The 13,872-nt window shown below is 42.2% G+C and overlaps 1 protein-coding gene across 1 annotated transcript in view; it reads right to left on the bottom strand.

The window, feature by feature from the left end:
- Positions 1 to 13,244, bottom strand: part of TOM1 (target of myb1 membrane trafficking protein) — a 123,285-nt gene extending 110,041 nt beyond the window's left edge. Inside the window, exon 1 of the mRNA XM_063426415.1 lies at positions 13,095 to 13,244. Coding sequence (XP_063282485.1) covers positions 13,095 to 13,146 — 52 coding nt within the window. The 5' untranslated portion in view covers positions 13,147 to 13,244. The remainder of the gene's footprint in view (positions 1 to 13,094) is intronic.
- Between the last annotated feature and the right edge of the window lie 628 nt (positions 13,245 to 13,872).

The following is a 13,872-nucleotide window of genomic DNA, read 5'->3' on the forward strand; positions in this document are numbered from 1 at the left end:
TATGATCACAATTTTAATTGTTCCTTTAACTAAACTGTTAATGACAATCAAAAGGCAACCAAATGCCATTAATTTGTCACAATTCTGCTGCTTTAACGGAATACAAACCATTAAGCTATTCATAAAAGGAAAACGTTGTGTCAAACATATTTGTTGCTCCTTTTACTGCTGTTTGTTTGTCCATTGAAATCATTTGGATACTGTAAGACATGACTGTTTTCGAATTCACAATCAGCCAAACTGGACTGAATTCCCTTCATTAGGATGATCCAATTTGCCTGTATAGGACCAAGAGAATTACATCCATCACTCTAAACCAGGGGTAGGCAACCTACGGCACTAGTGCCATGCACGGCACTCAAGGTGTCTTTGCACGGCACTCAAGGCTGCTACAGCCAAACAGGCTCTGGCCTATCAGGAGTCCCCGTGAAACTTCAGATATCTGCTAATACGAAAAGGTGGTGAAGGACAATCCTCAATTTATGCATTGCAGATCACTTCCTCCCAACACTTGTGAATGGGAATCAACAATGTAGGAGATCAGCCTGCAGCTGCTGTTGCAGCTCCTGTCCTTGACCTGTACCTGGCCAGCTTGGTCCCCTCTGGAACCCCGGGGAAGCCACCCACACTGCTAGATTTACACAGAAATGCACAAAAACCCTCCCCTCATACACATAAAACAGCCCACAAACAAACATATTTACAATCCGCACAAACGTAACCCGCTAACAATCCACATACATGCACACAACCCCACATGCAGCCTTGCACATGCAATACCCCAAACAGCCCCACACATACACATACTACCAAACACACAATGTGACATATCCATCCACACACACACACACACAATTCCACAAGCAACCCCCATTCATATGTATCATACACCACAAACTACTCCTGAACATATACAATATAATAGCTCATATACGCACAAATACAACAATACAAAGCAATTACAGTATGTGACAGGCCCCTCTGTCTTGGAACTTTGTCTATTCCGTTGCCTTCGTCTATCCTTCGGTTAACCGCAGCTTAATTGGTGAACGTTGGGAGGTCGCTGTTCGTGTAACTCCCACGTGGTGGCAGCCATTTTAAAGTCCCGAACGGCCAGCGGTGTTCGGCACCCAAACTATGGAACTGAAAACGGACACTATTTTGCACGTGCACCGCCGAAGCCGCCGACCTCTCTTCTCTGCCATCCAGCACACGAATGTCGGTCCGTTCGGTACTTTCCGTCACGAATAGACGCACCCCTGATAGCCATCCCATGGAGCCCGTTCGTATACCGAAAGACAATGTGAAAGACTTTGGCTCCATGGCGATTGAACTGTATGCATAGGATCTGAGCGGCATTCGGTAATAATGTGCGCTCAGATCCCAGCTATCTGAATGTGGGAATTCTGTTTGTGTAATGTAAAGTATTTGATTTTATTGTATTTTTATGTTCAGGTACAAAATGGAGTTTAGCGTCTATCCATGGAGATAATTGGATTACTTCCCAATTATCTCCAAGATAGATAGGAGGGTTTATCTACATCAAAGGGGAGTTTTTATGCTTGTGCCACTGTGATTGGCTACTGTATCCACATTGTCCCAGTCTTCCATCTGGTCCCCTAGGGGAGTGTCCACCAGGAGGGAGACCTGCATAAATACCAGGCAGGTAGCCCTCAATAAACCAGATCTCTGCTTAACCCTCAATACGGGGCTTGGTCTCGTACTTGGGGGTATTGGATTCGTATGATTTACTTGTTCGGCTGTTTGGTTCGTGAAAGATTTCGTATGGTTCCTGTTCGGCTAATTGGAACTGCTGTTAGCTGCTTCTTCATTCGGAAAGGGAACGTCCTCAGCGGTATTAACCCCTCTTATACCGGGATGTACCGTAACACAGTATAAATAACACAAGCAGAATACGGCAGCATACACACCTCAATCTAAAAAAAAAATAGGACCGGCACGCTACGGGACATCTCAATCCTATATCGGCACAGTGCCGCTAAAAGGTTGCCTACCCCTGCTCTAAACTTATGTAATATCATATAACCTTAAAACCCCCTAAGGCTCCCTAAACATTTTTCAAACACTTCTCATCATTGTTTTTTTTTTTCTTCTTGTAACATAAAAATTAAAGGGATACTATAGGCACCAAAACAACTTCATGAGAAACTGAAATAACTACTTCTCAGGGTTAACTCCTCCTTTAGAGGCTACCAGACAGCCACTAGAGGCACATCCGGGTGCTTAGACGACTTTTGTTCACTGAAATCCCCACAGGAAAGCAGTTTTGGTGTATAGGTCATGCCTCTGCACTCTTATTGCTCAGGTCTCTGCAATTTAGGAGTTAAATCACTTTGTTGAAGCAGTCCTTGTTACACCTCTCTGCATGTGACATGCACAACACTTCATGTAAAGAGAGATCTAATGTTTAAACTTCCTTAATCACACAGTCTGTTGTGTCTAGATGTTATTAACACCTGCTCAGTTAGTAGCCTCCTAGACCCTGCAGAAGAGTAAAAACTTCTAAAGCAAATTATCATCTGATTGAAAATCAAACCTTTTTTTTTCCATACAGGCTGTTAGTTACTGCAGTATATTTAAAATAATTATGTAATATTGAAAAACGAATGAGATCAGGCATTTTGAAAGCCTTCGTGTGGCATATTCTGGTCATATTTCCAGTTAAACAGCAGTACTTCTTTAAAGAGGAATTCTCATGTAACTTTTCACCTCATTTTCTAGTTTAGTCACCAAAATCGACCTTTCTGCACAAAATATCCAGTAGGACATTGTGTAGTGAGCAGAACAAGGAGTAGTGAGAGCTGTCATTTTGAAGATTATATTCTCCCAGGATTCCAGACTCTTGCAAGTTTGCACACTTTAAGAAAGAGATTACAAGGTTACAATTTGCAGCAGTCACAAGTTGTGAGCTCGGTCATCCCTGAAATCAATGGGAATCTAGTGTAAGAGCAGTTCCACATGAACTGAACACTCGCAAGCTCCATTAAAAAAAAAAATTAATAATATTATATTTAACAGTGTATTACAAAGTGTTCATCAACTTTACATCAACATTTCGACCCTTCAAGGTCTTTATCAAGATCCTTGATAAAGACCCTGAAGGGTCGAAACTTTGATTTCCGTTTCTCTTTAAGAAAAGATTTAGAAATTTAAACATTTGTGATTTTCTTTTTCCCCATTTATGCATATGTACTTTGCAGAGCTACTTGAGGATATAACATTTTAAAGTATCACTATAGTGTCAGGAAAACAAACTCGCTTTTTGGACACTATAGCATCCTTGGGTCCCCCCCACCCTCAGGGTCCCCCTTCAGCTACTTACTTTAATCCAGTGCCGGGCTCCCTCAGCACTGGTGACCTCTCCTCCCCCGCCGATGTCAGCGAATGCGCATACACGGCAAGAGCCGCGCACGCATTCAAACAGTCCATAGGAAAGCATTTCTCAATGCTTGCCTATGGACGTTCTGCACGCTGGATGAGAATTTCACATCCAGCGTCGCAGAAGCGCCTCTAGCGGCTGTCAGGAAGACAGCCACTAGAGGTTGGATTAACCATGCAATGTAAAAATAGCAGTTTCTCTGAAACTACTATGTTTACATCTGAAGGATTAGAATCTCAGGGACCTGGCACCCAAACCACTTCATTGAGCTGAAGTGGTCTGGGTGACTATAGTGTCCCTTTAAAGGTCATATGGTATTCCTTATCTTGCAATATTTGGGAGAGTATGAAATAGAAGAAAAAAATCTATTACATACAATAGGTATGATAAACAGATAAAAAAAATAGTCAAATGGGGGGCGGAGCTGAGCCGCCAAGCCGAGCGGTCGCATGCCTGCAGAGCTCCTGCAACACAAAGCCTGAAACTCGACTAATATCGTTAAAATACGCACCAATGATTAAAAGAAATAGCAGATTACTACTTTCGTATTTACTATTCATTTAAAATAAAGGTCATTGTCAAAGATTACAATTCGTAATGATATTATTTAGCAGTGACAATTCCCAGGATCAACATCATTAGGGCAGTACGTTCTGAGTAGGCAAATCTGGTAGCTTATAGAGCTTGCACATTTTCATATTAGCTGATCTGAGAGGCCAGGCTTTATGAGTCGCAGAGCACCTGTTTGTCTAACATTAAATGGGAGATGGCATTATAAGACTCTTTGCACCAAAATCACTGTGAGATGCAGTGGTTATGGTGTTAGTGGTGCCCATTTTCTTTGCGATGCAATGCTAAAATGTTGTACTCAAGTTAATGATCCTCTGTAACAGTTTCATTGCAACAGATAGGGTTAACAAATCTATGAAACAAATCTGGATGCAAAGCATGTTCTATGTTCCAACATCACCCATTCTTTATCAGTCATCACTCTTAGGCTGATAGGCGTGTTAATGCCTTTAATACACACAGGATGATGCACAAATACTGAGCTCAGCCCTAATTTAAAAAAAAAAAAAAAAATGCATTTGGAATAGGGTTGCCAGACCACAATATTTTCCAGAATACATAACGCCATGCCGATGGCCAGGGGAGTTGTTAGATCTTAAATACCTGGGGATTGATCCCATCTCAAACATAATGCATACCTGTCCTTGGTCCTTGACCCCTCACCAGAGTATATTTAAAAAAAAAAGGGAAGGGAAGAGAAGTGTAGGGTGTAGAATAAAACACAGCAAAAGGCTATAAGAGGGTAAAATAGTAAGATGGGGATATGAATTAGACTTACAAAAAGCAATTAGAGTTGTAATGAATGGGAGGTGAGCAATGAGACACATATTAAAGATGGTGAAAGCAACCAATAAACAAAAGGGTTCCAAGGATAACATTGCCCAGAGCATAACAATACCTTCCTTCGGCCTATCTTATTCCCATTGTGCATCCTGATGCCATTTCTTCCCCAAGTAAATGACGCACAAGCACCCACCCATCCACCTGATCTAAAAGAAAATGTGATTCATCAGTCCAAGCAATATTCATACATTGCTCCATGGTCTAGTTATGATGCTTAAAGGACCACTATAGTCACCCAGACCACTTCAGCTCAATGAAGTGGTCTGGGTGCCAGGTCACTCAGGTTTTAACCCTGCAGATGCAAACATAGCAGTTTCAGAGAAAGTGCTATGTTTACATTGCAGGGTTAAGCCAGCCTCTAGTGGCTGTCTTCCGGACAGCCACTAGAGGCGCATCTGCGACGCTGGAGGCATACTATGCCTCCTTCACGCAGAGCATCCATAGGAAAGCATTGAAAAATGCTTTCCTATTGACAGCTTGAATGCGCGCGCGGCACTTGCCGCGCATGCGCATTCGGCTCCGCTGATGTCGGCAGAGGGAGCTGACGTCGGCGGGGGAGGAGAGGTCACCAACGCCGAGGGAGCCCGGTGCTGGAATAAGGTAAGCTACGGAAGGGGTTTTAACCCCTTCAGCACCACGGAAGAGGGACCCTGAGAGTGGGGGCACCCTCAGGGCACTATAGTGCCAGGAAAACCGCTTAGTTTTCCGGACACTATAGTAATCCTTTAAGTCCCCACGGTAGGAGTCGAGTCAGGAAAGGTTATGTACGTATTTCATGCGAATTACTTATCAACCCGAGTGCTAAAACAGATGTTGATTAAAGTTTTCACAGCATGTCACTGGCTAGCTGCAGAAAGGCAGCTATTCTAAAGAAATAGTAAAAAATAAAGACATAAATAAAATGCAAATTTTGTTAAAGGTACACTCCACGTAACATGACCACTATAGAGAGCACTCTAGGAGTGTCCTGGCACCTCCCCGTGTACGTAATCAAACCATTTTAGAATGCTTTCACTTCTTACAAGGGCACCCCTGGGTGCTGCTTCCCGCTGTTGCAGTCTACAGGAAAGCCGGAAGCTCTCTGTCTTTTCTGAGCCCAGCATGCAGGCTTAGCTTGTTGGCTGAGAGCAATCAGTTGACATTCTTAGCCAACTCCAGAACCCTTGAGCACTTTAGCTTGCTGAAAAGCTTTATGTGTGGAGAGTATGTCCTCTTATTTTTTCATTTTGCAAAAAGTGCAGCTTTCAAAAGAAATTGACAATTTAGTAAATTAACTTGGTTACACCCACCAGGCAGTTGATCAGACACTTCCTGGTTTGGTTAGCTCACTGTGCTAACCTCAAGAGACTGCAAATGCCAAGAGCACCTTCCTTGCAAAGACTTCTCATTGAGCTGCATTGGAAAGTCTGTGATTGGACAGCCACAGAAAGCCCGGGCTAGGTTAGAAGGGGAGGGCTGGCAAAGGTAGCAGACAGGAGAACTGCACGTTTTGCAAACTGTTTTTAGATATAGCTTAATGAAAAAAGTATTATTACATTTATGCAAGTTTTCATTGGAGGGTATATCTAACAAAACAATGTTTTTTATTTATTTTGTATTTGAGCAGTGGAGTGTCCCTTTAACTCAGGAGACCCAACAGAAGGTCCTAAGCAGAGCGGACCCCAGGTAAGTAGTCAAACTGTTCTAGAATGGTTTGACTACTTACAATTTTGTGCAAAGTATGCTGTCCAAATAATAAATATTCCAAATACTGGAGAATTTCTACAGTCCAAGCATGTATATAATATACATACTAAGAAACTTGTAAAATTGAGAACTTTGCAAAGGAGGGCACAAAAAGTCCTGGTCAAGCGAAATACTTGAGCAGACAGAAAGCCGTGAAAAAATGGACTGATTAATTGTTGGCAGAAATGTGTAAAACCTAAATTCAATACCACAGATGAGCCAGTAAGCAGTAAAACATATATATCAAGGGTGGTCAAAAGGAAGACCATGAACTGTCACAGAACTACAAATCCCAGGATGCTTTGTCAACCACAGAATTTTAGAACAAGGCTTGTCTGCTGGGAGGAATTGTTTTTTTAGTGAGCCTACACACTATTTATAAAAATGTAAAAAAGTTTTTTAAAAAATGTGTACAGTGTAGACAAATAGCTAAAACAAACTAGTTTTGTCTAGGACTAGAAAGGCCGTTTAAATCAGGCAGATCTCAATTCTGGCAGCTGGAAGATCCAGAAATACATAATGAGACACAGTGCAGTATGTTGCAAAAGGCTTGTCACACGCTAGCCATGTAATCAGAGACTTACACCCAACAAATGAACTTGCACAAAGTCCAAAAGGTTTCTCTGGCAGGAGATCAATAGCAACATGAGCCTGGATACAGTGCCGCTGGTCTGGCACCTTACGTGACTGGCACATCAACGTAAACACACCTCATTTGCATGGCTAAACCAGTAAACTGCTGGGCAGAGACTTCATTTCATAGAGATCTGATGTATACAGATCTATAATCTACCCAGCCAAATGGTATGCTTTATATAGACACCATTTTTAAACAGCCCGAGTGCCAAATGGCTCGGTGAAATACTTTAGTGCGTTACCGTTTCTAGCACTCAATGCATTAATACATAGGATTCCCAATTCTCCACTTATATGGAAAGATAGATTTTAGAATGTGGTTCACAAAAAAAGAAAAAAAATATATTTCTGTAACTGAAATATTGTGTAGCAATACTTTATAGTTGGAAATAAGGCTTCCACCTCCTGATCACTGGCCAATAGGTAGTAGCTCTAAGTTTTTAATATTACAGCACTATTTTACAAATATAATGTTGTCAGGCCTGAACTGTCAGAAAAACTCTAAAAAGATAGATTAGAGAAAAAAACAGATATTCTCAAGAGAGTGAAAGGTTGAAACATATAGTTATTATTTTACCCAATCAGACCTCTCTACTATTGTAAACCTTTTACAACATACTAGTAGGCTGTTGATACGGTGAGCAAAGGTAAATATTTGAAAACAGTACTGCAAATATGCAGGAATGTGAAATAGAAGTATTCAAGTACAGTATTAGAAAAGTAACACTACGGAATGGTTTTCTCTTGTACTGAACTAAAACGTTTAGTAGAAAGGCCTCTGACAAGGTAAAGGAACACTACTATCTAGAGGTGCACACCCGCTCCACCCGTTTCTCATACAATTAATAAAATAAAGGTTTTACTTACCTTTTTCCAAAATGGAGACTCCCTCTGCGCTGCGCAGCTCTCCTCCTCCCACAAAGTTGGAGGAGGAGAGAACAGCTTCCTCCACCGATGGCCAATGAAATGCTCATTCTAGAGAGGATCATTAAGGACCTGATGAGCATACGAGGCGAGTGCCGCACGCTCATCCAAAGCTTTTGATTGGAAATTACTAAATCCTAAATCCAATGCTTGCCTATGAGAGGCAGTGTCACGTGACTGGGTTTTACTCTGTCAGTGCAGCGGAAGCACCTCTAGTGGCTGTCAATATGAGTTTTTCTGCAAAACGGCAATGTTTTACCTTAAAGCATTAAACATACAGGAACACTGCACCCAGACCACTTCATTGAGATGAAGTGGTCTGGGTTATTTTACCGGTTCTTTAATAAGGGAGGCCAACAACGGACCATATATCCATTACAAAATAAATTAAATACATTTTAAAAATGTAGCCATGGCCCAACATACTCAGGACAATATGTCACCAGAATTGTGGCATGAGTAGATAAACAAGTAGAGATCACTTATTTATAAGTAATCAATGATGAAATGGCGAAGATATGCTCTGCCTCACGCCATACCAGGGATAGTGGGCAGTAAAAGCCCTGCTTAGTTCAGTGGAATTAGCAAGGCTGGAGCTGTGAGCACCTGGCAGGACACAGGTGAGCCATTCTAAACACAATTTGAGAAGTTACTCTTGGAGGGCACAGGCGATTCCTGTCACCATAGCCAATACAACGGGCCACAGTAGTTATGGTGATTGGAGTGTCTCTTTAAGCCAACCCCTTCATTATCCAACCAAATATTTAAGAGTGTTGTCACGCTGTGAAGTGAGAGCCTGTGGGGTATAGAAGGGCTTTGCCTTCGCCAGATCAGAGTTTACGGTTTCGGGTTCTCCAAATAAACATGGAGTCTATATCACTCTTGGTGCCAGAAGGGTCAATGCCAATTTGGCTGTTCCAGCTTCTTAGTGCCCAATGCCTCTCCACCCTACAGCCTGCACACTACAAGGAGTTGAACAAGAAAATAAGGCTCACATGGGAATAATATCTGGACAGATAATAGAAATGTGAAAAAACAACAGGAGACTTACACTGGGGAGTCCTCTGTTCTCTTTTTAAACAAAAAAAAAAGTGACTATGTCTATAGCCTCTCAACAACGTATCAACAAAGTGAAATGATTGTGATTTAAAAATGTATTTTTAAAACAGAGTAAAAAGGTTTCCATACAGCTCTCTCAAATAATGTTTGGAACTCTACATAATCAGTAAGAAATCAGAAGATGCCTAACACCTCAAAAATAACAGGTGCACACAGAGGAGAAATCTAGTAGTGAATTGGTGTACTGAATCATTAATAATCTTTCTACAGTGACTTTAGCAATGTTCACCTATCTTGCAATACATACATACATATATACATATATATATATATTTGTATGTATGTATTGGAAGATAGGTGAAAATTGCTAAAGTCACTGTAATTAATTATTTACATATTTTTTTTTGTTCTGAAACCAGGATTCATGTTTAAAGTTGAAATAAGAATTCATCCTGTCTATCAAAAAAATTGAACAAAACAGAGTGCAGCAAAAAAAAAAAAAAAAAAAACCAATTATATGGGAAAAGAAAGGGAAATAAACAATTTCTGGAAGGCAACTTTTCATTAGAAGTGGTCTGGGTGCAGTGTCTTTGTCACCTTAGCCCTGCAATGTAAATCATTGCAGTTTAAAGGGCAGGGTTAAAGGGACAATGTAAGCACCCACGACACTTTAGCTCATTGAAGTAGTCCGGGTGCAATGTCCCATGTCCCTTAATCCTGCAATAGTAATTATTCCAGCTATTGAGAAACGGCAATAATTACTATCCAGGGTTAACTCCACCTCTAGTGGCCGTCTACCAGCCAGCCACTAGAGGGCTTCCTGGTTTGAAACGGTCCGTTTTTGGTCCGGTCCGTCATCTGACGCTGGACGTCCTCACGCTCTACATGAGGACCTTCAGCATCAGATTTTTTCCCCCATAGGAAAGCACAGGATAATGATAATAATCCTAATGCGAGTGCGGCCATTGGCGCGCATGCACACTAGGTCTCCCCCACCGGCTGACGCTGGCGGGGGAGTAAGCATGGGCGGAGCCTGAACCAGCATCAAGGGACATTGGAGCTGGATTCAGGTAAGTGACTGAAAGGGTTTTAACCCCTTCAACACCATGGAAGTGGGGGAAAGTAGGATTTTAAAGTGCCAGGAAAATGACTTTTTATGGCAGTATAGAATCCATTTAAGATTTCCTGTAGTTGCAGTCTATCAGGGAGCAAATAGAGGTGCTTCCTGCTGTTTTATAGCGTTTGACTCTGTGAAACGACGCTGGATGTAGTCACGCTTTGTGTCCTCAAAATCCCCACAGGAAAGTGATTCAATATTTTCCTATGGGAAAGGCCTGATGCACGCAGCAGTGCATGAGCATTAGGTTCGCCCTTATCGCTGACGTTAGAGTAGGAGACAGAGCCAGCACTGAGGACTTCAAGGGACACTATAGTCACCTGAACAACTTTAGCTTAATGAAGCAGTTTTGGTGTATAGAACATGTCCCTGCAGCCTCACTGCTCAATCCTCTGCCATTTAGGAGTTAAATCCCTTTGTTTATGAACCCTAGTCACACCTCCCTGCATGTGACTTGCACAGCCTTCCATAAACACTTCCTGTAAAGAGAGCCCTATTTAGGCTTTCTTTATTGCAAGTTCTGTTTAATTAAGATTTTCTTATCCCCTGCTATGTTAATAGCTTGCTAGACCCTGCAAGAGCCTCCTGTATGTGATTAAAGTTCAATTTAGAGATTGAGATACGATTATTTAAGGTAAATTACATCTGTTTGAAAGTGAAACCAGTTTTTTTTTCATGCAGGCTCTGTCAATCATAGCCAGGGGAGGTGTGGCAGGGCTGCATAAAAAGAAACAAAGTGATTTAACTCCTAAATGACAGTGAATTGAGCAGTGAAATTGCAGGGGAATGATCTATACACTAAAACTGCTTTATTTGGCTAAAGTAATTTAGGTGACTAGTGTTCCTTTCAGTGCTGCAATAAGGTGAATGAAAGAAAGGGTTACTTAACCCTTTTAGTGCCGTGGAGGGGTGAGGGCAGAGGAACACCTTAGTGTTTGGATTAAACATACAGGACTATCTATTTCAATGAGAAACTAGTTGGACTGTAGAATATGATGCAGGATACAAGGAAGGCTATTACAGGGCCCCCATGATAACAACTGATAAAAACAATGGAGTGCAGTACAAATCCAAAAAATAAACATGTGCTACTACAGATAGGAAAGAAAGATAAGATATCTATCCAGATACTTTATCTAAAGAACAATGTTTGCTTTCCGCCTGCTTAAGTTGCACTCAAGCCCTGCACAAAATCTGCCTATAATAAATCATTAACCCAAAAATTGAACAAGCAACAGAGGTCCAGATTTATTTTGGGAAAGGGGGGCCAGAAGTTTGAGATGTATATCAGACCTTGTCTGCAGACAAAGGGTCTTTAAACAGCCAAAATTATAAAGAGATTGTGCAACATCATGGTGACATGACATATGAAGATGTCAAAGAAGGAAGAGTGTGTATTCTCCTCTATGCATGATTCCACTGTACCTCTAATAATTACTCCAACCATGATATTCGGTTAGACCAGCTTTTGGGAATTCACCCGCAAGACAAGCAATGGCCCAAAAAAAATAAAAAATTGGTTGTCCAAATTGATTCGTCCGAAAATTAGTTTCTGTTCAGACTAACTGAATTTTGTCCATTGGGAGATTCGATTCATCGAAATTGTGTCCAGTAAATTTAGTTTGCTTTCTGATTCAGACTAATCAAATTACATATTATCCTGCTCTTCTTAATTTTTATCTCTCTTGTGTTTAGTAGATAATTCCCTAATTTGATCACTAAATCCAGCATTCCAAAATGTAATATAGAAATAAACCAATCTCTACACAATCAATTAAACCTTTTTTTTTTTTTTTTAAAGATATGAATTATTAATGGCTAAATACATTTAATGAATGTGCAGACTGCCATCCCCCCATCAAATTCTTTCATACTCCTTAATCTTTTAAGAATAGCCCATTCAGAATAGCCGATGGCCTCCCACGGTAACTCATTCCTCAAACCTATATACTACACTCTCAACTTAAAGGAACATGATAAAGTTTAGGCAAAGATGTATTCCTAACGGTATAGTGTCCTGACACCTATTGTATTGCTTCGCTGCCCATTCTCTGCATTTAATGTCTGTCTTCTCTCAGTTTGCCACCTTTCCCTTATGTCTCTAAGTGCTGTGTCACAAGTTTGCCATCACTGCCCTAGACCCATGCCAGTCAATATGTGGCAGCTGAGCATTAAAGGAAACTCACAATATTTGGAAAGCCAAAGGCTTCCCATCATTGCTGTGAAGCAGAGGCGGGCAAAGAAGTAGCCTCATATGCTACAGAACTACAAATCCCATGATGCCTTGCCAGATCAGAATGGGAGTTGCAGTTCTGCAGCATCTGTTGGGCTTTCTTCTCTAGACCCCAAAATGAGTGTGAACCAGCTGGCTGAGCTTCATGGGTAACAGACAAGACCCAGAACAGCTCTGGTGTCAGAGGTGAGCCATACATGTCCTAAGGTGACAGCTCCCCAATACCCAGAAGGCCATGTGGCAGGCTTGTTTTTATACAGACATCATAGAATGAGTTAATTGTCTACTTTCACAAACTGACTTTGTAGCAGCCAATCAGAAGCCTTGGCACTGCCCAGTAGAGAGCATACTACACGCCTATTGGCCAGGGGTGACGTCTACAACAAAACACGCATTCTGATTGGATAATTACAAACTCAACTCTCACACGATTGGTCAGAGAGAGATACCCTCGAGCGCTGATAGGCTAACTTAGTAAAACTAGCTAACTTCTAATTGGCTACAAATGGGTGGGGGGTGAGTGGTCGCAAAGTAGGGTACATTCCAGCCTGTCACCGGCGGAGCACGGCGCCGGGCGGCTCACTCACCGATCCGCTGCCCGACCGGGGTTCCGAACGGATTTCCCAGCAAGAACTCCATGGCGCTCCCTCGGGTTATCTCTCCACACACCAACAACCGCCACGGCCGCCTGGGCTGTGAGGAGCGATCACATGACCCAGCCTCGGTCTGACGGTCACACCCACCCAGCGACACGTCACACAATACACGCCCAGTCCTGTGAAAGCCCCGCCCACCCAGGAAGCGCACGGCGGTCACGGGGTGCGATCAGCTGAGGAGTGCTCAGTAATGCGGGCAGGACTGCTGGAGGGGGAGAGAGAGGAACAGTGACCAAATAACCCGAGTACGGCACCAGGCCACGGGTAGGCAACCTACGGCAGACTGGAGGTTATGGACTACATCTCCCATGATGCTTTGCCAGCATTATGGATGTGAGAGCATCATGGGAGATGCAGTCCACCACATGTGGAGTGCCGATGGTGGCCAGCACTAGGCAGTGATATGAGTGGGATTTAGATTTATTAGAGTTGTTCAGTAGGTACAAGTTGGTATGAAACACACACTGCTAGAATTAGGAAATAATAAAAATTGAGAAAGATCAACTCCTGCTTCCTTATGTTATGGTGGGCTTCAATTCTCCCAGGCCAAACAACTGTAATGGCGGCGGTGTCGGCATGCTTCTCTCCCCTCAATGTACATTTAAACCAATCCTCCCTGCCCTATCCTTTACTTCCTTTGAAGTTCACACTGTCTGTTTGACCTCCCTCCCCCCCTCGTTGAGCAATTTTCTTCCTCTCCCATTTCCGT

Source organism: Pelobates fuscus, chromosome 7, assembly GCF_036172605.1.
Source record: "Pelobates fuscus isolate aPelFus1 chromosome 7, aPelFus1.pri, whole genome shotgun sequence".
NCBI classification, from domain to species: Eukaryota; Metazoa; Chordata; class Amphibia; order Anura; family Pelobatidae; genus Pelobates; species Pelobates fuscus.